This window comes from Vombatus ursinus, unplaced genomic scaffold (genome assembly GCF_900497805.2).
Source record: "Vombatus ursinus unplaced genomic scaffold, bare-nosed wombat genome assembly UNPS02014799.1, whole genome shotgun sequence".
NCBI lineage: Eukaryota > Metazoa > Chordata > Mammalia > Diprotodontia > Vombatidae > Vombatus > Vombatus ursinus.
In genome coordinates, this window is record NW_020954577.1 from 40,435,171 (window position 1) to 40,461,611 (window position 26,441).

General features: G+C 41.7%; 1 protein-coding gene across 2 annotated transcripts in view; it reads right to left on the reverse strand.

The window, feature by feature from the left end:
• NEK10 (NIMA related kinase 10) overlaps positions 1-26,441 on the reverse strand; it is a 243,601-nt gene that overhangs the window by 203,295 nt on the left and 13,865 nt on the right. For both annotated transcript variants that reach the window (XR_003570051.1, XM_027872513.1), the window contains exons 2-4: positions 18,140-18,250; positions 17,779-17,839; positions 2,249-2,379 (exon numbers count right to left, since the gene is read on the reverse strand). Coding sequence is in view for 1 of the 2 variants with exons in the window: in XM_027872513.1 (XP_027728314.1) it covers positions 2,249-2,379; positions 17,779-17,839; positions 18,140-18,213 (266 nt within the window). In the remaining variant the exon portion in view is untranslated. The remainder of the gene's footprint in view (positions 1-2,248; positions 2,380-17,778; positions 17,840-18,139; positions 18,251-26,441) is intronic.

Sequence of the window (26,441 nt, forward strand, 5' to 3'; positions counted from 1 at the left end):
ACCACAGAGGAAATCAAGAAATAGGATACAATACAGAGATGGTACAGGGGCAGCTAGGTGGTGTGATGGACAGAGTGTTGGGCCTGGCGTCAGGAAGACTTGAGTTCAAATCCAGCCTCAGATACTTAATAGCTATGTGATCCTGGGCAAGTCACTTAGCCTCACTCTGTCTGCATCTGTTTCCTCAACCTCAAAATGGAGATAATAAAACAGCACCCACTTCACAGGGTTATTGTGAGGATCAAGTAAGATATTTGCAAAATGCTTAGCATGGCACCCAACATGTAGCAGGGGCTTAGTAAATGCTTATCCTCTTCCCCTAGGAAAAGAAGAGAACCTGACAACAGTTATAAGATCATATCTCTAGAGCTGAAAGGGACTTTAGAAGACATAGAATCCCCTCCCCTCATTTCCCAGTTCTAATTTCACTAGAGAGAAAAGGATATGGAGGAATGTTGGACCATGGAATTAAGCACTGGGTGGGGCCTTGGAAGTCAACTAGGTTAACACCCTCATTTTACACACTTACCAGTGAGGAGACTGAGGCCTAGAGAAGGAAAGGTCTTGCTTAATCGATATGGAACTCAAACACCAGCCTCTTGGTCAAAATCCAAGGTTCCAACAGAGTACCACAAAACACTTCTCTCCTAATAATCTTAAGTGAATTCAGATGTTATCTTATATTCGGTAAGGAACAGGCCATTAGTAGTTTTCTGAGTACAGGGGGCACTAGGAAGATTACTTGGAAGTTACCAAGATATAGATTTCAGTTAATTAAAGCTGCCTGCCCAAGAGTCCCAGAGGCTGGCTCAGGAGGTAATGAGTTCTCCATCTATAGAGCCTTGATCACTTCCTGTTGGAGATGCTGTACAGGGGCCTTCTGCTCAGATCTGGGTTGGTTTGAAGAGCCCCCCTTCCAACTAGGAGGGTCTCTAATTCCATGAAATACAGGAAGGGAGTTGTGGGGAAAACTTAGTATAGAAGAAACAGATTTGGGAGTCATTGGAATCTACAGAAGTCAGTGAAAACCTCGGCAAGGGAAGATACCCAAGTTCATGGGTGGGAGGAAGACAAGGAGCTAGAACATCGACCATGATAACAGCTTTGGTATCACAAGAAAAACCAGTGTTGAGGGGTGGGAGCGGAGAGCTGGCAGCTATCCAATGAGGATGAGTCATCTCGGAGGCTGAACACTAGGCAATAAGGATATCTGTGCTTTAATGGTATAGAGCAAAAAATCCCGTGAAGCCAGGGATGAGATCTTCATCTAAGTTTTGTATTGAGATCAGTGCCAGCACAATGCCCGCAGAACAATCAATAAACATTTGTGAAATGAACACCCTTGCATGCCTCCATGATGGCCCACTCCCTAAATGCCAGAGTCAAAGGCAGACCATAGTGAATATTCCTATACTTAGCTTTGCCCATTGACCATTAACAGCTTTAAGACTGAGATGGAAAATGAGCAGACTATTAAAAGCGTGGGCTCCAACTTCCTTGTGCATATGTTCCCTAATTTTATAAAGAGGGTTTAAAATGAAAGCACCTGACCCTCTCGGATCTTTTAGAATTCCTGTACCTATCACACGGAATGTGCTGGGCAATTACAAAATTCTCTCTCAGTTTCAAATGGACATCCAAGGCTATTCAGGTCCATTCAATATTTATGTGGCACTTAGTGACAGGGGCTTAAGCACTTTAGAAAGGCTAAGAGAACTAATTTCTTAGAAGAGGTGTGGCCTCTAGGAATGAGAAGTCTCCAGGAGGTCTGAGTGGCGATGAGGAGATAAACATGGAGACAAGAGAATCACATTCTAAGTCAATGAAGAGAGACCTTTTCTATAGCTACCAACGGAAATTTTCTATTGTTGTGACAACCAATGTATTTATTAACCACATCTACCCAGATTAGCTGCTTCTTTTAGTTATACTTTGTTATGGACGGGAAGTAGATTGTTCAGAATAAAGGTCAGATTTAAACTGGACCCAACCAGATCAAAAATTCTGTAGCTGAAGAAGGTCCCAATGTGTATATGTCAACACTGGGTACAAAAACATTCCAGCCCTGTTCTGTCATTGGTCCCTGAAAAGACTCTCTATTTTGTTCCCAGGCCTGGATTAAAGTATTGCTTGAAGCTACCAGAGAAGGCTGTGAAAAGAAGGCCATACAAAGGCCAGTTCCAGTTTCAGCTCTCTTGATGAGTCAAAGGTCTCCATGTCTGGGTCAGGCAAATGCAGCCTTCCTCACCTGAAGTTTTCCAGTTCAACAGCCTCAGTTGACTCTTGCCATTGACCGCAACTTCTGTGTCCACCAGCCTTGATGGCGTGTTCTGATTTCGTCATACTATTCTGGGCACTGTCAAAATTAATGGCTGGAAGCTGCAGAAAAGACGACAATAATGAAAACGACAAAAGCTCGTATTTATCATATATATATATAAAACACTTTCTAATTACAAAGGTCTTCAAGTAGCCAGAAACAAAATAAAATACAGGAAGAAATAAGCTGCCTGCAGAGTGGGTGTTTTGCGTGTAACTCCCCAGAGAAACTCAGAAGAACAGTTAATAAGAGCTATGGTCATCATTTCCATAAGGCTGCATCACTTTACATATGTAAAAGTCAAGCACTTTACATATGTGATCTCGTTGGATCCTCATAGCAGCCCTGGGAGGTAGGTGCTACTGTTATTCTCATTTTACAGATGAGGAAGGTGAAGCTGGAAGTGTTTAAATGACTTATCCAAGGTCCTATGCAGGCAGGATATGAACTCAGGTCTTCTTGACTCCAAGTTCAATAGTCTAACTACCACACCACCTCCATACTTCCAAAGAAGGGCCAGCTTTGTAGCAAATAGAGCTGACGCCATAAGATAAAAAAAGAAATAACACTAGAGAACTTTAATATTGAAAACTCCCCTCCACTCTCAGCACCCCCAGATCCCTATCACACAGCAGGCAAGGTCAGCCAACCTCACAAGCCTGTGTTTCAGGATCCAGCTGTGGGAATACAGATTCCTTTTCTCCATAACAGGGATTCAGGTCTGAATCCCACCCACAGCCCTAAGAGACAGAAAACTCTAATTCTGGCTTGCCACTTGAAGAAAAGTAATCGATGAAGGGAGACAGGGGCAAAGATGGAACAGGCCAGAACTGGTCAAAGGAAAGGGGATTCGGTGGCTAAGGGAAAGGAAATTTGCAGCCTTAGCTGAGATGAGTTTACTCTGGGCAAGGAAGGACCTGGGCCCCCAAACTGTCCAAGGCTAGGCAGCTGAGGAGGTGCAGCCTCAGAGGCTGGACCAGGAGAATGTTAAACTTGGCAGTGAAAAAAGGAAGGGTAGGCCCAAGATGGAGGAGGAACACCAGAAGCAAAGATGAGAGGAGAAAGGCAAAAAAAAAAGCCCAACAGAAGAAAACAAACAAACAGGGAAATTCACAAAGACAACAGAAAAAAATAATAAAAATGCAAGTTGAAGAAGGTCATAACACACTGAATACATTATATCCTCTGAAGGAAAATGAACTTGAAAATTCTAGCGAAAAAGAAAATTACATGGATCCCCCAGAGATCATGAGACAACATGAAATTCCTGAATGTTTCAAAAAAGATGACAAACTTTTAAAAGGGGATATGAAGATGGAAATTAAGTCAGAAAGCTGAACTCTCCAAGCAGAATTGAAAATGATAATAGAGCAGGCATCTTAGATCACGTGATGAAAACTATCTCCAGAAGAGTAGTGTCTAAAAAACAGAATGATATATTTGGAGTTCAAAAATACAGACAAGGACAAAACATCGGCAGAAAAGAAGCAAATGACCATTTTAAAGGAATGAATACATTCTAGTTGAGTCAAGGTAACTGGCTGGATATGTGGAATAAGAGGGAAGAGACACAGATGAAATTGAGGTTTCAAGGCTGGAGTAACTGGAAGAATAATGACATCCTTTTCAGAAAGGCCAAGAAGAAGGCTGGTTTTGGTAAAATGATCATGAATTCTGTTTTGGATACGTTAAGTTTAAGTTGTCTGTAAGACATCCATTTCAGAATGCCCAAAAGACATTGGTGATGGTATATTGGGTCTTAGGAGAGAGGCTAAGACTGGACCTATAGATCCAACAGTCGTCTTCATCCTGAGCTTAACCCATTCTTGTACAGCCTATACCTGAACAAAATAATAATACAGAAAGCACAAAAAAAAAAAAAAAACCAATCTCACTAGAAACTTAATAATGACTTCCTGGATCAAAGAACAAATCATAGATAAAATTATTAATTCTGAGAAAGAGAATGATAACAGTGAGACAACACATGCATTTTTTTCAAGAAGTAACTAAAGCAGCCATCAGATGAGAAATTATATCTTTGAAAATACACATTAACAGAATTAGTAAAAAGTTGAAAGAATGTTAATGAGAAAAAGATACCACATGTGACTGAAACAACTAAATTCTTAGGTTTTCAAATTAGTAATTCAAAATGAATGATGAAATTAGTAAAAAAAAAATTAGAACAGAGAATAATGAGAAAAAGATATAACATACAATTGAAACAATTCAAACTATAGCTATTTAAGTAAATAATTCATGATAATTGATCTCCTAAAGATTTTGTTTAGATACAAAGACAGGCATGTAGGTCAGTAGTTGTTCATATTATGACCTTAGTGACTTTTTTTGGCATTATTTAGGCCTAAGATTTTTTCCACACTTTTTTGTATCTTCTCCTCCTCCATGTACCTTGGGAAATGATCCCTCAACAGCTTCACAACCGTGTCTCTCCCAGGACAGATGTCCTTTATGTATAAAGTCAAATTGCTCAAATCCGACCGCTTTCCCCAATTTGTTTTATTGGGTATCATTTCTTCCTCCTCTATAAACACATTTGGGAAACTAAGTTCAAGTGCGGTGACTCTTCTGCATTCAATGGTAAAAAGTTTGTCATAAAAATTTTTGGTGCTCTTTTCCATTTTTCTTCTGTTTATGATCTCTTTTTTATTTTTGTCCTTACATACCCTTGGGGAACTTTACTTCCTTGAATCTAACGCCAAGCTTTTTAACCAGGTTTATCCTTCCACAACTTCTCTCTGCTTTTGTGACAATACTATTCATAGTTATCCATCATCCTTTTTTATAAGACTTCTACATAGACGTTAATATTCTAAACCAGTGTCACCATCGACCACCATCTCTATTTAGCAAGGAAGTCTAGGTTATGCTGACTAGGCTCTTTTGGTCTCCTTGTTATAACAGCTCATTTATATTAGTTAAAACTGCTGTACAAAATTATTGTAATCAGCATTGATGTCATTCCTGCTGTCTGTTACTCACTGATCATTTAAATAGCTATTTAAATGTTCATATAGCTATAGAATGAATTGTTTCAATTACATGTGATATCGTATTCTTTGTTCTAATTTTTTTTTACTTATTTTTACTAATTTCATTATGAATGACTAGTTTAAATACCTAAGGACTGAGCTGTTCCAATTGCATGTGATATCTTTTTCTCATTAATATTGTTTTGACTTTTTACTAATTCTGATCTTTGGTATAGTGAGTTAATGGCCCAACTATACACGAACAGCTGATTGAGGAAATTAGTCAATAATTTGAATAATAATGTATGATCTGCTATCTGCTTTTTTGGTCACTGAAATATGGCATAAAATTAGTCCAGGTGTGAAAACACCTGAAGTTAGCCTAGGATAGGGCTCAGAGTGTAACACGCTCAATGGGGGGACAAATTACCTAGCACTTCCAGAAAACTAATCAGGATGACACCTAATTGAGCTAAGGCATTATGCATAAGGTATCTAGAATACAACATGCTAACTTCTGGTTTCTGAGAAGTGCAATGGAATCATATATAGCAAGATCTCTCTCCAAGGTATCAGGTGAACCCACATTGGGTGGCATATGCTTATCTTATTTCTACTGAAGCCTATGATGAAAATACAATATAAACATGCCAATCAAATGGCCTCCAAATCTTTGGGGATACATATTTCACTAGGGAGCATTTCACTTATTTCCTTGTAGGAATTCACTTTCTGATACAGGTATGGTGAAATGACTATTAGAAAGAAAACAAGCGTCACTTCTCCAGACGACGACCACAGATGAATTCTGTAGGGAAGTTCTTGTGTCTGCTGGGAGACTGGCTGGGGGAGAAGATGCTAGAATCTAGGATATCAGAGCTACAAAGGACCATAGTTTTCATTTAGATATTCATGTTCCTAGCTAATATGGAAATTTGTTTTACATGACTATACATATTTGTATTAGGTTACATTTGTCTTGCCTTCTCAACGGATAGGAGAAGGGGAGGTAGGGGGAAGAGAATTTGGAAGCAAAAATAAAATAAAATTTAATTTTAAAAAGATACTAATGTTCCCTACTCCCACAAACCCCTCAGATTGTTTTGTCTAAATGGAAAATACAGGAGTATTTCATTTAAGGCATACTCAAACTGTGAAAAATCCAGGTTTAATAAATAGTGAAACATTATCCTGTTTACAAAAGGATTTACCATGGATTTCTTTTACTGACCTTTTTATGATAGTTTTTTACAAAAATTTAATTTACACAGAATTTTTATTTTGTGGAAATTTATTGTGTTCTCTGCAGCATTATTTGTGTGTGTGTTTTGTCGGTGTAGTTTTTGGGGTATCCCGTTTACAAATGAGCACCCAGAAACCCTATCCCAGCAGCAAGACGCTCTTTGGGTCAACACTCATTTTGATAATGATTGCTAAGTTCATCATGAAAGAGAAAGTTTGACTTTTAAAAATAATTGTTAAATTATTTTTGTTATTTTATATATACTACAACATTATATAGATCATGCAACTTTAGAAAGTTTAAAAATTCAAATTATTAATAAAATTCACAAAAGCTCTGAGATACCAAGTAATTTTTTATGGGAAATGAGGTTTCCCAGCTTGTTAAATTATATGTAGTCAGTAAATATCTACTGGCTATAAATATTAATTTTAAAAATACTTTTTAAAAAGGATTAATTAGGAGAGAAAAAAGAATCTAAAATTCATTAGCCTCCACCAACAAGTATTGGCTTTTACAACTGAACCAAATGACATGCTATTTTAAAACAACAGACTTTTAACCAAATAGCAATTAAACTGAAAAAGAAAGACACCCCCCCCCATGCTCACAGACAGGATACTCTTCCATAGGTTATCCCAACCCCAGATAAGGAGGGTATCCATGTGGGAATACATGTGCCCAGGGAACACGCATGATGAAATACATGCAACAAACCCAGGTGGCCAGGGTACACAAGTGGCTGGGGCAACAGTTCACATCCCCAGCTGCCGGACTGCCGTGTCCTATGCTGTCACACTGCTCTCTGCCAGTCTCTGCTAGGTGCATTGTTTCTGACAGGCGGCGCTCTGCTCGACCCACGGGCTCGTCATCTCTGCTCCCTGCTGGACATTTCCTCTGGTTTAAGTGTTGCCGAGTGTCCCTCTGCTACCAATTTCTAGACTTCATCTCCCCAGGACCACCAGTCAATCACCATCAGCTCCCAGGTGCTAGGGAACAGTGACCAGAAAGCCTCTTTCTGATAAGCTCACACTTCTTTTAATCATATCAGAGCCTATGAGCCATCATAACTCAGCTGAGAAGGAGCAGAAGAAAAGTCAAGAAGGGTGTGCTCAAGTTGAATTTCAGTAATTTGATTCTCTGTGTCTAGGGCAAAAGCAAAGTCCTTTATTCCAGATAACTGTTTGACTAAGGTTTAGAAATTTCTTATAACACATTTATTCCCTTACAGGGATCTGGTCCCCCAAAAGTGATTTTGAGGGCTCTGTTCAAGGAATACTGGGGAAAAAAAATCACTCCCAAGACTATCTCCAGGTTGGCATATAAGTTAATTTAAGCCAGAACAAAAGCTAAACCAAGAAGGCAAAGTCTAACCTCTTGGTCCACATCCCTGTCTTTATTATGTATCAGCAGAAAACAAATAAAGAAAAACCAAGCTTAGATGCTCTAGTCTGGCCAAAACACTTTACACACTCAGCAGTCATTCTTACAAAGCTTAGACGGGCTGCCTTGTGAGAGAGGTGACCAGTCACTAAAGAAGGAGCGATCATTCTGCACAGCCCAAGAAGAAATGAAGCTATCACGAGCTCAGAATGGCAGGGAGGAGTTCTCTGCTGCAGCGGCAGTTCTAAATCCCTCCTCCAGAGACCCAGGAGATTCGGAGTAATTCAGCTTGGCAAAGGGGACTGAGAGCAGGGTCTACAGGAGCAGCAGCCGCAGATGAAGGTTGCTTTCCAGGAGAACCGAATCTAAGCCTCATTTACAACAGCTGGAGCCTTCCATTGCTCCCACTCAACTTACCAAGAGAATCAGAGGAACCCTTGGGACAATGGCGAACCTACTCCCCTGTCTACTTCTCCCTTATGCTTTCCTGCTGAACCCAATAGGCAACATTATCTACTTCTAAGAGTTTCTCTGCTCCTTTAAATTTGTGGGATGTTTATATTTTTAACGTTTTTTTAGAAAAGGAGAAGATAATTTTAATTGTATTGAGAATTAGTTATCTAACACAAAGAATGTGGATGAGGAAAGAGGCCAGTGGATATTTACTGACTACGTATAATTCAACAAGCTGGGAAACCTCATTTCCCATCAAAAATTACTTGTGATCTTACAGCTTTTATGAATTTTATTAATAATTTGAATTTTTAAGCTTTCTAAAGTTGCCCACACAAGAAGCCATGTAGAATCGAGACCCATGCTCCACACTCAAAATCTCAACATGCTTTGAACAAGAGGTTTTTGGGTTTTCTCCACCACCTAGTTCAAAAGGTTTCAACCTATGTCCCTGGAGGCCTACTCCAGCCCCTGGGCGTGGAGGGAACGGTGAGCGGCTTACAGAATCACAGACTAAACATTTTTTTCAGAGCCAGCAGGGACCTTAGTGATCACCTACTACAATCCCATTTTAAAGGTGATAAAATGGAGTCCTAAACAGGTCACTTGACTTGTCCAAGAGGACAGTTATCATCTGGAATACGCAAGGGGACCAGAACCTGGGTCTGCTGCTTCCCACTGAACACTCCTTCCACAAGAGGTAAACCAGCCAAGTGGCCCACAGATTCAATCACAGACACCACCTGACATCCGCACCTCTCTGAATGGCCACAGGGGAATGGCCAAACCACTTTTGCTTGTTTCCAGACAGTCATTCCCTCATCATCAGCCTCAGCTCCACCTCTGTAGAGGAACCTGGAAGCCACTTTCAAAGTGCAAAGAAGACAACTCTGCCTCCTTCGGACTACATCTACAAGGGACCTAAAAGACCATGCTGCATCTCAAAAGCCTGCTATCTTCACTTAGGATGAAGTCCTAAGTGAGAATAAGACATTAGGCTATAATGGCCTGATGAAAATATTACTTTTAACAATTCAAATTCCTTTTCATTGATCTTATGGTCACCAAACAACATCAGAATCTTAATTTGTCTTCTCAGTTACAACCGGACAGAGAAAGACATACTCAGTCTCTGGAAAGGTATTTCCTCCACTGTACATAAAAAAAAAAAAATAGCACTCAAGTATATAAAACAGGCTTTTGCAACTTTCAGAAACATACACAGATCCTCCCCAAAGTACTACAAAAAGCAAAGAGACAGAAAGACAGAGAGAAGAGAGAGACACACACACAGAGACACAGAGACATAGAGAGACACAGTGAGAGAGAGAGAGAGAAAGAGAAATCCAGTGAAGAGACCATCAATTCCACCTTTTCCAAAAAGATAACTCTCACTTTTTCTTGGATTTTTTTTGGTACAGCTATAGCAGTTTCCATCTAATGATAACTAGATCAGTGATACTAATAACACTGCCTGTTCCTTACATAGCATCTTCCTGCCATCATATTGAACACTCAAAATGTTAAAAGATAAATTACAATACAGTCCTGTTATCTATCTTCCTTTAACTGTGGAACAATGCAGAATGAGCACCAAGAGTAGTGCTATGACATGGGAAAGAATGTGATACACAATGCTTTGAAAAAATTCATTTCCCTAAAGTTTTAATAAGCCAGTATGACAGGAACTTGATAGGAGATAAGAGCACATGTGTCTAGACTAAGTGGTAAAATCTCGGATAATTAGGGATGATTGAGTGTAAAGGTCAGCCTGAATCAAGAACAAATATGAATTTTAGAATACAGCAGTGAGCTGAAGATTGGACACTCAGGCACCTGGCACCTTCAACCACCAGACACTGTGGATCAAAAATCAAACAAAATGCTTGATCCAGCCCTACAGTGAGAAAGGAGCCAAGATGAAACTCAAATACACAAAGGGATCTGTAGTCTAGCTCATCAACTTGGATGCCCTCTCTAAAGAAACCGAGCACAACCTGTCCACAACTGCCCGCCCAGTGACGCTTGTCTACACCCTCTTCATTCCATGCAGGAAGGCCACCGACTCAACAGGTTGAAGGCCCCCATGCTTGTCTCCTTGGAGCCCTCAGCTTGGATATCTGTCCTCCCTTGCCCTCCAAGGAGATCTCCTCCATCGCAGTGGCCAGATGTTTGTAGCTAACAAACATCCTCCAGTTTTCTGCCTTGCCTGATGTTTCTAAGAAGAGGGTCCTCAAACAGGGTTATTTTTATTTTTTAATATCTTCCAAAGAATTGTGAATGATTTTGATTTATGGATAGAATGCACAACAGAAGAGAGGCTTGAAGGCAGCATTTTGCTCTCCTAATTCAAATACTTTTTTCATCATCAACAAAAAATGAGTGCAGCAGGACCTTGTATTCTCTACATCTTCCAATCAGTTGCAAAATGATAAAGACATGATCCATTATTGAATATCTCTTGTGAAAGCCTATTTGTTCCCTACTAATGCTCTCATTAAGGATGCCCTTGATTTGTATATACATGATTCTCATAAATATTTCATAAAGATGGAAGAATAAGCATCTGTTGGTAGTTGTTGATGTTTTGGGAAGGCACCAATTGTTTTATATTAACAAAAGTCCAAAACTGTTTCCACACTTTTGGTATCTTTCACCCTTTAGATATCTTAACATTGGTCACCAATGCCTCACAATTACCTCTCCTACAGCACAGACCACATCTATAAACCTTTGGCCCAATCCGGCTTCTTTCCCCATCTTTATTCTGCTTAACACCATTTCTGTATCTCCTATAAGCACATGCTGGACTATGATGTTAGGCTCCACTGTCCTTGAAGGTGAAAGCATGTTTGTTATAGAATTCTCTGCTGAACATCTCCATTTTTTGTCTACTTATTGTCCTTCCATTTTTGTCTTTGAACATTCCTGGGATAACTTAACTTAGTTGGATCTCTTACCACACTTTCTTTAAATTGGACTTCCGCTCTGCTGCTACTATCTAGTTTATACAATAACACTAACCACAAGCATGCAGTTTCCTTCTTCATCATATTTTATGAGTAAACGTGTACTTTAATATAGTTTGGCATAATTATTTAAGTAAATCAGGCTATGGACCTTTTTATTGACCTCCCCTGTGCCATATCTTTTTTCCTCATTTTTATTCTTTCTTCTAGCTTTGTACTAATTCTGATCTTTCATCTAATAAACCAGTGGTGTGACTACAGCCAAACAGTTGATTCAGGAATGACTCCAACACCAGCAACAAGTCATTTCCTGCCTCTGAAAATAAAATCAGTTTCATTCTTTATAACACTACGGTGAGTTTGCCATATCCAGTGTTTTCTGATCCATTTCATTTTAAGAAAGAATTTCATTATGTAAATGAGTGAGGCTTCTGTGAAGCCAATAAGGCTTTGGCCTCTCATATTCCTGATTCCTATTTTCAAACTTATTTTCACCATTTTCACCTCCCCTTTGCAAACCAGCTCCTGGCCCCATCACTCAAATGAAACTGCTCTCTTAATTTTTGGTGGGTCTTTTCTCATTTTCATGCTCCTCATACTGCCCAGGACACTTCTAACCAGTTATTCTCTCCTCTACGGATTTCTACGGTACATCTTTCTTCTGGTTGTCCTGCTGTAGTCTAACCACTCCTTTGGGCCGGCTCATCATTCACATCTAGATGCCTAACTGTGGGTGTTCCCCTAGGTTTGGTCCAAGGCCCTCTTCTCTTCCCTCTCTATGATCTCTCAATGACCTTGTCATCTCCCAAGTGTTTAATCACTGTCTCTCTGCAGATGACTCCCAGATCTATAGGGCGAGCCTCAGTCTCTCCCCTGAACTTTAGTCCCACGACGCTAACTGCCTTATTGAACATTTCAAAAGGGATGTCCTGGAGACATCTGAAACTCAACTCACTGTCTTTCACCCCCAATCCTCCCTCTTTCAAACTTCACTAATTCTGTTGAAGGCACTGCCATCCATCCAGTCTCTGAGGTTGATAACCTTGGCATTATCCTCAATTCCTCACTCCTCTTCATCCCAAGTAACCAATCAATTCCACGATATATCTCAGGTCTACTCCCCCCTCAGCAACCATCTTATTACCTCTGACCTCAATTCATGCAAGAACCTTCTATTGGTCTCCTTGCTTCCAGTCTCTCACCACTCCATTCCATCCAACAAATTGCTGCCAAAATGATTTTCCTTAAGCACAGGCCTGGCCATGTCACTCTCCTCCTCAATCTCCTCTTCTAGGATCTAAGAGAATCTTTGCTCTAGGATCAAACAGAAACTCTGTTTGGCTTTTAAAGCCCTTCACAAACTGGTCTCCACCACCCTTTCTAGCTTGGTTGGATACTGACCCTTATTGCACTCTTGTGAGCCAGCCAAACTGGTGTTCTCTCTGTTCTTCAAACCTATCCATCTCCCATCTCCATCTCTTTGCCCTGTTATCCATTATACGTAGAATGGACTCCTTACTCACCTTCACTTCACAGATTCCATCTTCCTTCAAGTTGCAGCTCATACATCTTTCTACACAAAACCTTTCCTGATCCACCCCTCCTCCCAATGGTCTGTGCCTTCTTTCCCAAACTACTTTATATTTACCTACTTGGTTTTTGTTGCCTTTTATATTCTATATATACTTTTATATGGGCTTTTTGTCTTGTCCATTAGGATTCGAGCTCCTTGTGAGTTGGAATTGGTTCAGTCTTGGTATCTGTATCCTCAGTGTCCAGCACAGTGCTTGGCACAGTGAACACTTACTTAATAAATGCTTGTTGATTCGTTGGTTGACGGTTCTCATCTCTGCATTGAAGTCACTGAGTATCATAAAAGACGCAGATTTCATTTGAAAGGTCCCACCAAATTCATAAAGGAAGGACTCTGGCACATAAGCTGCACTCATTCCCCAGGTGGTCTCTTTACAAACGCTCACCAGGAGCCTCACAATATGAGATGACCCAAACGTTACATGAAATGTGTTCTTGTTACCACTGGTCTGACCCCTGACTCCTGCACTTGCCCGGGCAGGGAGATTCTGGAAATCATCTTTCCATGGAACTACGTGTTCCTCTTATCTTCTGGTTTTGTAACCATAAAAATGTCAAGATGGATATGATTCATCTCCCCTAGGATTATGTCCATACACTAATCTCTGGATCAACATACTATATTTAGATTTTTAAGAACTATGTTTACAGGCAGTCTAAAATGTGAGATTCTTTGAGGCTTCTAATCTCTTTCTGTCACTGTGCCAGAAAAAAGGGGGAGGGGGGCAGCAGGACTGAGAGCCATTTTGCATTTGTACTTGTTTGTTGCGTTGCCAGAACCAAAGAATTAATTACCAGATGACCAGACTAACTGTGGCACTTTCTCCATACTATGCTAGGCGAGTGCCAGAGTTTGTTTCTAGGAGTGGACTCCAACACTCCCCAGCACGGTAGAATCTATCAGAGCTGACGCTCTGTCGGCAGAGCCTTGAAGAACCCAGGATCACTGCCATGCCCTTACGAAGGTTAGGAGTGGAACACTGTTGAGTCTATGTTGGTCAAAAGGCACAGCATAAAAGTAAAGGCAATAATAGAGCCAGGGCTCAGCAGTAATAGAAAAGAGGCTCAGGAGTCTGAGGCATAGATTATGGATGAAAACCAACGTGAACTGGAAATTTTAACATAAGGAATCACATAATCACAGAATCCCAGGTGGGAAGAATATAAGGTAAAAGCTATTTATTACCCCTGCCTCCTTTTTCTTACCTCTAACTCAATTTTCAGCTTGCAATCTGGCTTCTGATTACACCTCTCAATTGCAATGACTGTCTCCAAAGTCAGTAATGATCTATCTTGCAAGACCGACCTCTCTACACCATCTGACACTGCTGACCCCTTCCATGTGGATACACACTTCTCCTCCGTGGGTTCTCATGACACCACCCTCGTCGGGTTCCCTATCGGTCTGACCACTTCTTTTCCACCTCACGGCCGCAGCAGCATCCTGGGCATGTCCCCTGAGGGTGGATTCTCTTTTCTCTCTACATTCCCTTACTTTGGTGATCCCATCAGCTTACAGAAATTCATCCATCATGAATCTCTGTACAAGTGACTCCCCAATCTATATATCAAGCCCCGACACCTATTTTGAGATCCAGTCCCCCATCAGCAAGAGCCTGCAGGGTCTGCCCCACAGGACATCCAACTCCACACGCCCACAACAGGTTTTGGCCCCCTCTACCTCCTAACACCTCCTAATGACCTCTTCCAGTCTCCCAGTTCTACAACTACAGAGTTGTGGTCAATTCTTCATTCTTCCTCACCAATACCACCACCCCCATATCCAATCAGTTGTCTAGTCTTGGTGAATCTAACTCCCCTTTCTTTGCTCGCACTGCCATTTAACCTGGTTTGAGCTTTCAACCTCCCTTCACTGGGATTATTGCAATGATTTTTCTCACTGGTCTCCCGACAACCAACTTCTCCCTACTCCAATTCAGCCTACACTGCAGCTGCCAAACAGATGGTGCTAAAATATAGGTCTGACCTTGTTACTTCCCTGGTCAAGAAGCTTCAGTGACTTCCTATTAACTCTAGACTCAAATAAAACTGCTCTGTTGACTTTTAAAGTCCTTCACAATTTGGCTCCCGCCTATCTTTCCAGGCTGATTATCCATTACTCCCCACAGGCATTCTGCACCAGACTAACTTGCCTACTTTCTGTCCCTACTAAATGACATCCTATTCCCCTCCTCTCTGACAATTCTCCATATCAAGAAAGTTCTTTCTTCCGACCTGCACCTCTTGGGCCCCAGCTCTCTTTAAGGCTCAGTTGTTTAAAAGAAATTTCCCAGCACCCCAGTTGTTAGCACATCTCATCTTGAAATGACTTTTTCATTATTCTGAATATTTTATATTAACTGATCATCTGAGCCCAAAGTAACAATTCCTCTCATTGGTTCATCTGCCTGCTGAAGTAGGAAATTGTAGAAAAGTCAAAATTTGATCAAAAAATCCACTTTCAGTGGTCTGAGATTTCTATCAGATGTTGAGTCAACTGAAGTCACTCTTCACTAGTCAACTAGCATCTTATTAAGCACTGACTATGTGCCAGGCACTGTGCTAATCACACTATCTTGCCACTGTGCCAGTTTTTATTCATATTAGGAAAGTATCATCCACAGCCTCCATCTGGCTGGGTGCTTTGAAGTATGATTCCACAAAAATTTCATTTCTTTTTCCCTATTCAAAGATCTGTCTGGAAAAGATGACAAAAAGAAGAAAATGATAAATGATGGAGGAGCTACAGGAAAAGAGGCACACTGGTGCACTGCTGCTGGTACAGGGCATTGGTCCCCCATTCTGGAAAGAAACTTGGAACCATGCCCAAAGTTATTAAAATATGCTTAACCTTTGACCCAGCTACCCCATAAGTAGGCCTATACCCCAAAGAAATCAAAGAAACAGGAAAAAACCTACATGCACAAAAACATTTCTAGTAGCTCTTTTCTTGAGAACCCAAAATTGTAAACTAATGGGATGATCTCCTCTTGGGGAATAGCCAAACCAATTGGGGTCCATGAACGTGATAGGACACTACTGCTCCCTAAGGAGTAATGACATAGCTTCAGAGGAAACTGGAGCAACCGCTAAGAACTGAACCCAGCAGACACCTGATCAGCAATTGCTCCCACTCAGTTGTTCTTTAAGCTCTCCCCTACGGATCCTCCCTTCACTCTGGTCACGAAATGCTTCTCTGAATTAATCAGAGGTCTTCCTTCTCTTGGCCTGAGTAGCTTCAGGAAGGAGACCCTCCTGGGCTGAACATTCTCCTCTCTCTCTAAAAACAGGATAGGCCTTTGATAAAAATGATATCAAAATATTTCATGGTAGGGCACTGCTTCAGAATTTATAATTCAAAGAAAGTTGGATAAGGTTTCTTATTCAAATTAGCCCAAGTACTTCAGACTAAAGGGGCAAGCTAGGTGACACAGTGGATAGAGTACCAAGACTGGAGTCAGGAAGACTCATCTTCCTGAGTTCAAATCTGGCCTCAGACCCGTACTAGCTGTGTGACCCTGAGCAAGTCACTTCACCCTGTTTGCCTCAGTTTCCTCATCTGTAAAATGAGCTGGAGAAAGATATGGCAAACCCCTCCACTATCTTTGCCAAGAAAACCCCAAACAGGGTCATGAAGAGTCAGACACAACTGAGCAATAACAACTTCAGGCTAAAGTACTTTCCTAAAATTATTCTGTAACATGTAGCCCAAATAGGAGTTCATTTAGTGGGTGAGAGTAATAACAAGAAGCTGGAAGGGATGACCACTGTGTTGCGTAAGAGAATCAGGATTCAAAATGACCTGAGAATAGGTTGGAACAAGGGGACAAACTTGACAGGGTAAAATTTAATTGGGATTATTTGTAAAATCCTGCAGTATGTGTATATGTGTGTGTGGGGGTGTGTGTGTGTGTGTGTGTATGTGTACAATAGTGTATATCAAATGCAAATGTACAATGAAAAGAACACTTGGTTTAAAAGCATTTCATGTGAAAAAGGGCTATGAGTTTTAGCAGACATTCAGCCTTATCCAAGCCAACAGTGTGAAGTAGCTTCCCCAAAATTAGGCTACATGATTAGAAATAGAGACCCCAGAACAAGAAAGGCAGCAGTGGTTCCATACTCTCCACTTGGGCCGGTGGGTTCCTGTCTGGAAGCTGCTTTTGAAGAGGAATAGAAAACAACAGGAACCAACTGAGAAACTAGAGAAGATGCAAAGGAGGGACACCAGGAAAGGCAAGGACGCCATGTTACTGAGTCACAGCTGAAAGAAGTGACGGTGGTTGGCCTGAGAAAGGAAAGACCAATAAGTGATGGAGTAGCCACCATAACCATCTAAAGGCATGCCAAGTGCAGAGCTCCCAATGCAGCACCGAGGGTGGGAATTTGTAGGGAGGTAGATTTCAGCTCAACGTCAGAACATTTTAGTAATTAGGGGTGTTTAAAAAAGGAATGAGCCGCCTTGGGCAGTACTGAGCCCCACACCACTGAAAGTGTTCAAGAAGAAACTGGCTCCCTTTTGGGGAGGCTGTAGGAGGGGAGGACAGGAGAAGGAAACTGCATCTGACATTCTCTAATGTACCTTCCAACCTCTCTCTGGCCTCTACTATATCCTGCCTGAGTGACCCCAGGCCAGTCATTTCATCTCTCAGTGCCCCAGCAACTCTCAAAGGCTCATGTTGTGGAGCAAGGACCAGACTGCACTGGTAGAGGGAGGGTCTCCCTGGGAACTCCCTACACCAATTAAACACAGTCTGTTTAAAATAAAATGCATTCTCTCATGTTACCATAGTGTTGTCCAGATCACTATTGAAAAAATACCTGTTGTTTGCTTGATTGAACGTTTAACAGGCACCGAAGTCTTTTAAGATCTGAGTAGTCCCTAGGATAAAGAATAATAACACAAACTTAACAAAGCCGCGTCTGTGAATAGCTGTAAAGGTCACATTACCGATTACTGATGACATAACCCCTTGGCAGGGTGACTTTGTACCTTCCAACTTTCACGCATGTTAGGACACCTGACAGCAGCACAAGTTTCGGTCACTTCTGTGACCCAGAGTAACAGCTGCCAGGCGACTCTAACCGCATTTTTCATTAAGGAACCAAACTTGAGCAACTGGTTCCCTTATCAAGGAGTGACTGCTCAAGCCAAGCCTTCCCCGGGCTCAGTGTACTGTACCTAGTGGAGATTCCTTGTTGTTTCTTATCTGCTGATTTCTCTGTGGTCTTCACCTTTTTGTCTTGATCAGGCATTGTAAAACATCAGTGCCCCAGGATTAACATTTCATTCCTTTAAAAGAGAGGAGAGGAGAGAGGGCAGAGGAGAGAGACACACAGAGAGAGAGAGAGAGAGAGAGAGAGACAGAAAGAGAGAGGGAGAGAGGGAGGGAGAGGGAGAGAGAGAGAGGAGAGGAGAGGTGAGAGGGCAGAGGAGACGGAGACAGAGAGAGAGAGAGAGAGAGGAGAAGCTATATTTATATGTCTACCAAATAATTCAAAATGGCAAGCAAAATCAATTTAATAAATAAAAAACAAATTTTAATTCCAAAAGAATAAAAAAACCCAATCGTTTCCAAAGCACTAGGTAAAGTACAACATTAATGTTACTACTAACTTATATTTACTTTGCATATATTGTGTAATAGTCTTTTACCACGTCCACAAATATTATAGGATGGTCTATGATATTACGATATGCAATGTTTACTGGAAACTGAATGTTGCAATTACACCATATCACCTGTTACTACCTGCCCAGAGTACGAGCTCTCACTTCACTGACCACCCCCAGGCTGTTGAGAAAGTGTCCAGACTACACGCAACTGGAGAAAAGTTGAGACACCAAGAGATGTAAATGCTAAGAAGCAGAATACCTGGGTGGGCCCTCTCTTGCTTTGCCTTCACAGATAAGCACCGCAGAGAACTGAGAACTTTGATTCCAGAATTCCCAGAACTCGCCTGGTCCTGGAGGAAGCCGGCATGGGCCCTGTCTAGATAGCAGAAGTCCTGGGAGAAGTGAACCGGCTTGACAGGCATTGCAATATTCGGGGCTTACGCCATTGGGTTCGTATCAGTTGCGATGCCTCACTTTAGGAACACTTGCAAAAAGGCCTGTTTGAATTTCTGAATTTTCATCCTGTTGTTACAACTTTTGCATTCCCTGAGATTCAATAGGAGCACTTCTTTGGCACCTGGATGATTCTGCGATCTTCTTGATGGGCTAATCACTGCAATCACCCAGATCACCCCTCATCTGTGGCTGTCCAGCCCGTGTGCCTTGGGACCCCGTGGTTTTCTCTGTAAAATCTCCATGATGGGGGTGTGGTGGGGAGAAAGGGACATGAAAGCATCCAGGGCCTTCCCTTAGCACCACTGACATTGAGGGATGAAGTCCAATGGTGCCTAGACTTTCTACTGGTGGTTCCTCAAGCCTTACCAAGGACCAGCTCATCTTTTTCCAAGTCATACACTTTCCTTATGACATACTTTAAGCTGCTCCTCTCACATACTTCCTCATCTGAAATGTGTCACAGGTGCTCACACCCAGCGGGCATGCCCACTGCTCTCTGAGTCATCCTTGACTTCACTTATTTAAAGACAGTGGCATTCCATGACTAATAGCCACAAAATATCACTAGAAGATGTTGGTCATTAAAAAGATGGCCCTTAATTTCATGGAGAATCATTAAGAGAACTCTGCTATTTCCCAGAGGCAATTCATTCTGCTCTCCAGTTTCTCCTTAATTCTGGGTCTGGCTAATTATCTAGTTATAGTACCTGTGCAAGATATAGGTATCCATATATGTAATTATACACTATGCATATATGCACACATATACATACATACATACAAACTCCAGAGATGTCCATCCAATTACATGCCATAGTTTGGACAAGAAACATCCTTTAGGATCCTTTAGTTCAACACACTTAAGGGTCATAGATCTCATCCTGGAAGCTAAACCGTACCACTGGATTCCACTATCACCTCCATGCAGATGATTCTCAGATCTCTCTATCCAGCCCTTACCTCTCTCACATCTCCAACGGCCTATTGGACATCTCGACATAGATTTTTCATAGACATCTTAAACTCAATGTGTCTAAAACTAAACTCATTATCTTTCCCTGAAAACCCTCCCTCTCCCTAACTTCCTTATTACTGCCAAGGGCACTACCATCTTCCCTGCCCCCTTGGCTCACAAGCTACATTATCATTGACTCTTACCCCAACATCCAATCACTTGTCAAACCCAGTTGTTTCTGCCTTTGTAACATTTCTCGCGCAGACCCCCTCTTGCCTTTGGCACTGAGACTACCCTGGCACAGGCCTTCATCACCTTATAGCTGGGCTTCTACAATAGCCTTGTGATTAGTGACCCCATGCCTCGCTCTCCTCCACACAGTTGTCACATTGATCTTAAAGCACAAGTCTGACTGTGTAATACCCCTACTCAATCAATCCCAGGGGCCCCTATTAAGTCCAGGACCAAATATAAAAATCGGTTTGGCTTTTCAAGCCCTCCTAACCTGGCTCCTTCCTACCTTTCCAGTCTTCTCCTATCTTCCTCCCTTCCATGTATGCCAAGCTCCAGTAACACGGGGCTCCTCTGAGTCTGAGCATTTTCACCGGCTCTCCCCGGGGGCCTAGAATGCCCTCCCTCCTCATCTCTACTTCATGATCTGCCTGGCTTCCTTCAGATCTCAGCTAAAGTCAACCCTTCTGCACCAAGCCTTTCTTAGCCCTCCTTAATGCCAGTCAGTCCCCTCTGAACCCATCTCCAGGTTATCCTGTCTGCACCTTGTTTGTACGTAGTCCTGTGCGTGCTGTCTCCCCGTCAGACTGGGGGCTCCTTAGCAGGGGCTGTGTTTTACCTTTCTTTTATCTTGACCTGTTTAGCACAGTGTGTAACGTTAGTAGGCACTTAAATGCTTGTCAGCTGCCTGTTGCCTGCTTGTCCGCCTCTACAAATCTTCTGGGTCTGCATGTAATATCATCGATAAAACGGAGCCCCTGGAGGACCTCACCATTTACGGGGTATCCTTCCCTGTCTCAGAATCACACTGGGAGCCCCTATGCAACAATGGGGAGCAATGTGGACAAACATGCATTCCCCTACTTTTTACCTTGCTTGATATTAATAATCGGTGGGTTACTGGACAAAATTGACTTGGTTGCACTGTCTTTCAGGGAATCCTGTATGATTTGGGGATATGCACAGCGGACACCTTGTTAGAAGAGCATCCGGAAGGCAAGGGTTCTTAACCATTTTTGCATCACATTCCCCCAAAGCTGAACGCCATGAGAGGAACAAAACCCTGATGACTGGGTCTGCTACAAATTCATCATATTGCAACCACACCCTAAATGCTGCACAAAAATCCTTTATTCTTTCCTTACTGACTCTCTCTCCGACTAGAGCTGTTCCAAACCTTCTCCTTCCTCCAGCTCCACAGGCAATCCCATCAATCTCCCCTCTCAGTAGGCGACTTTGCCTCCTACTTTACCAGGAAAATGGAAGCCAGACCTTTTGCACCCTCAGTTCTCCCCCCTCCACTCAGAGCTGCCCTCCTCTCTCTCTTCAGACTTTTATCTTCAAACTCATTTGCTATTGCTTACAAACATGTGCAGATCTCCCTCATCCTTATAAAAAAAACCAACTACCAATCAATTACTATAGATTTAATTATTGTCTTTCTACAAATGACTCTTAAACAATTCAGGTCTCATCTGTCTACTGAATTACTGTCCCACATCTCCAACTCTCTGCTGAACACTTCCCCCAAAACATCCTCAAAGGTGTTTAAACATCAACAAAACCAAGGAGAACTTACAACCATCCCCCTAAATTCACTGGTCTTAGAAATGTCCCTATTTCTACGGAGGACCATGATCCTCATCAGCTGGCTTCACAACATCTCTCCCTAACCTCCCATCTCCAAACTAACGCCTGTGAATTCCACCTCAATGATAACTCTGCCATCTGTCTTCTTTTTTCCACTTGTTCAGACATCACACCCTTGGTCAGGTTCTCATCAAGCACCTATGACGCAAAGCCAGGAGAAGGACACAAGAGAATACAGAGTCAAGATGCAAAAAGCTTTCAACAAGCTAGCAAGATAAGGTCCATGCTAATCCAATGACATACAAAAAGGATAAATGGAAAGTCTCACAGTTGGGTTCAAAATAATCAGCTTCTGAAGAACAACACGGATGAGGCATGGCTAGCCAAAAGCTCATTTCATAGAGATCTAGGAATATAAGTGCACTACCAACTCAATGAGTTAACAATATCATTGAGTAGCAAAAAAAAAAAAAATGAACAGAGTATTAGCCATAATCCCACTGTACTTTGCTCTGTTTACTCACATCTGGAGTTTAGCATTCAGTTCTGGGAATTATCTTTTGGAAAGGACATTGATGAGCTGTGGCGTGTCCAGGGTAAGGCAACCAGGACGGGAAAGGACCTTGAAAGAACTTAGGATTCTTAGCCCAGAAAAGAAGAGGCTAGCCTCAAAGTTCCATTCGACTCTGAGTCACTGTCGTGAGGGGGATAGTGAGTCATTGGGGGGGGGGGGTAAAAGGATTGCCTTGCCTCAGGAAGTGCCCAGCTGAGATGGTATCACAGATCTGTGGTGGACCCAGTCAATGGGTTTCCATGATTTTCTCTAGCTTCATTCAACAGCAAAGGCAGTGGAGAGTGGGAGGAGTCCAGGGCTGAGGACTGGATGTCTGGTTCTTGATTTGTCTTTTCTATTATTTTTCACCCAGATGTGTAACATCAAAGTATGTATATAATGAAAGGGGAGGGAATGAGCCAGAGGACAAGAGCTGCTGTGTGAGGCGGGCATAGACGATGGAGGTGTCCCGTGTCCTGAAGTGTCTGCTGGGCCTCCCTGGCCTTCTGGTAGTCAGTAGTCACACTCCTGAGGGGACATGGAAGAGAAGACACTGGTGGGCTAGCTGATGCTGTGTGGGGTGTGGAGTTGGTGACCCAGACTACTCAGGCACCATCACAAAGTCATCTGGGGCAAGGCTGAAGGTAAATGCCCGGGTTCTATCTGCAGCATCGATACAAAGGCTTATAAGCAAAGACACAGACAGATCATGGGGCAACGTCTTGGCACAAAAACAGCCCACGGGCCTCCAGACTCTGATCATGTAGAGTCAGCCTGTGGACAGCGATAGATGGTTCCCACGTGGCTGACTTCTCTCTATCTGCTGTTGAGCTGTTTCAGTCTCTAGCCAACTCTTTGTGACCCCTTTTGGGGTTTCCTTGGCAAAGGTATTGGAGTGTTTTGCCATTTCCTTCTCCAGTTCATTTGACAGATGAGGAAACCGAGGCAAACAGGCTTAAGTGACCTGCCCAGGGTCACACAGATAGTAAATATCAGGCCAGATTTGAACTCAAGAAGATGAGTCTTCCTTACTCCAGACCTGGCACTCTATCCACTGTGCCACTTAGCTGCTCTTCTCTCTATCTAAACCAGCTCAATTCCAGTTTTCTGGCAATTTTTCCTGGCTCTTTCTTGCTGGAAGCCCTGCCTTTAATTAGACTTTACTTTCCCAGAAGGCTGTCCTTGTATGAGTTGACCTCCAGTAAGACTCCATCCTCCCCCTGACGTTCCCCACCCTGGTTGGCCTGTGAGTGTAATATAAGGAAGAGCCTCAGTCTTGGATACCAGGAGTTCAACAGAGTTTATGTCACACACTGTCCCTAAAGTTTTCATTGTTCCTAGATCTACTGGCCACCCTAACTGGCTTCGTATTTCACCTTCCAGCTCACTGAGTGACAGATGATTGGACCATGCCCTACGCTAAATATAAAATACTATGTTAAGGTCCCTTGCCAACTAAATTGTGAAACCTGAAAAATTTCAATTCCCCTCAATCAAAATGAAGTCATTTATGCTATAAATTCTAGCACAATTAGGCCAAGTTAAGTATTAGGCCAAATTAAATATTAGGAAGAAAGTCACATATCTTTCACACCTTCTGTTCAACAGACTTACCAAAAAACTCTGTAAGTAAATACAAGAAAACTGAACAGCTCTTAGGGTGATGATTCTCTTTAGTGCACTCAGGTAACATTCATTTATCTGGCATCCTAAGAGGATTATGTTCTACATACATTAATTTTCCAAATTCCCGATTCCTTTAAGTATCAAACTATAAAAAACTTGACCATTTTAATGCAAATGTTTCTGAAGTAGATAATATATTTAGCCTATCTTCTTAGAGTATCAAGAGGATAAAGTTAATTTTTTAATGACTCAGGACTGATGATCTCTATGATAAATTTTAATCCAAATTCCTGTGATACTAATAAACATCCGTTATTATAACATGCTTAAATATTGTGATGCTCTTTAGGCCTATTGAGTTGAATAGGCCCATTTGCCCCTACACTAAACAGCCCCAGAAGGAAATGCTTTATTCTTTTTTTCTTACATTTTTGAGCCCACTTTTTACTTTTTTCTCTCCTTCCTTACTGTTGGAATATCAGTAGTAACTGGACCTTTCCATTCCTGTTTCTAATTTACCACGGGCCAAGATAATTAGATAACCAGACTTAAAAGAGTTATGTCTAGACAAGGAATAATATGGATTTGAGTGGTGGTCTGATTAGCTCTCTTAGACAGAAAATGCATGAACTTCAGTTCACAGACTTTGTGATGTTTATACTGGTGAGTGAAAGACCTTTTGTGTACTTCTGTGGTCTAGGCCAATGTTCTCCATATAGGGTGCAGATGAATAGTAATACAGACTGCAGATATTGTTACATTACCCATTTCCCAAAACTCAACCATCTTCCAAATTTCCCTATTACTATCAAGGGGCAATTTTGCCCTCCTTTTAGTCACTTGGGTCATAACAAGCTCTCCCTTTCCTCACTCCACATCCATATGCCAATCAGATGCCAAGTCTTGTTAATTCTATCTCCATATCTCTCACCTCTCTCCCCTTCAATTTACACAGCCACCACCATAGTCTAGACCCTCATCACTTGTCTCCTAGACTGATGCGACAGCCCTCTCCTTGGTCACCCTACCTCAAAAGCCTCAAGTCCAATCCATCCTCCATGAAACTGACAAAATGATTTTCCTGAAGCATACATCTGACCATGTAACTCTTCCACTGAATAAACTCCAATTACTCCCTATTAGCTCCAGAATCAAATATTATTTTCTCTTTATCTCAACCTTTTTTTAAGGCAGCTAGGTAGCAGAGTAGATAGACTGCTGGACCTAGAGTCAAAAAGACCTTAATTCAAATCTGGCCTCACTTACTAGCTGTGTGACCCTGGGCAAGTCACTTGACCTCTGTCTCTGTTTCCTCACCTGTAAAATGGAGATGTCAATAGCACCCAGCCCCCAAAGTGGTTGTGAGGATATGATGAGATAACAAAAGTACTTTACAAGCCTTAAAGAGCCATATAAATGCTAGCTATCATCATCATTATCATTATTACTATTACAATTTTTGTGTGTTTTGTAATGTGTATCAGAGGAGTCAAATGTGTGGCTTGCACTCTCCAATGCAGCCTAAATCAGATTAAAATGTAATTGGGAAATATTCAACAAAATAAATAAAAATACAATAAAGCATGGACAGCGTCACATTTTACATCCAAGTCAACGTGTGGCCAGCAAGGATGGATTAGTGGCTTCCTTTTGTACTTCAGCCTGACAGTACTAATGAACACCATGAGTAGTACAATAGTGCATCATTCATAAATAAGTTGATACACACATAGGGATACATCCTCAAAAAAGTTTGCCAATAAGGTGAGCAATCAAAGAAGTTCGGAGATTACTGTTCCAGACTATGTCATAAAAAACTGAGGTCGCTAAATAAGGGAATCCTAGATAAATAAGGTGATGTCATACTAATAAGTTCTGATAACAAGCAACATAATAGGAGTAAATATAGCCCCGTAACAACAAAACGTTCCAAAAACACATGTTTAAGCGTAAAAGTAATCATTAATAGCAATAATAACGTTACACTTTATCACAATCCATAATTTTCAATGCAATTCGATAAGCACTGATTAAACCTCTCCCATGTCTACAGCACTGCCTTTAAGGAGGTTAAAATGTTCTAATGGAAAGAGCTCTGCATGGTGAGTAGGGACCCATGGTTCATATTCCAGCCCTGCTGGGTAATCTCAGACAAGACACTCAACCTCACTGGGCCTCAATTTCTCCAGTTGTAAAATTAGGACTTATATTTAGCTAATACATAAGGTACTTTTCAGTGGATGATTCCCTATCTGGTAGGGGGAAAAGGAAGACACATAAGGCTAATACACAATCAATCATGATTAGTATATAAGAAAGATACAAAGAAAGTACTATGAGAGGTCTGAGAAAGAAAAGATTATTTCCTTCTGATGTGACCAAGAAAGCTTTCATGAAAATGTCATGTGAGGTGACCAAGAAAGGCTTCATGGAGGTGTCATGTGGGGTGACCAAGA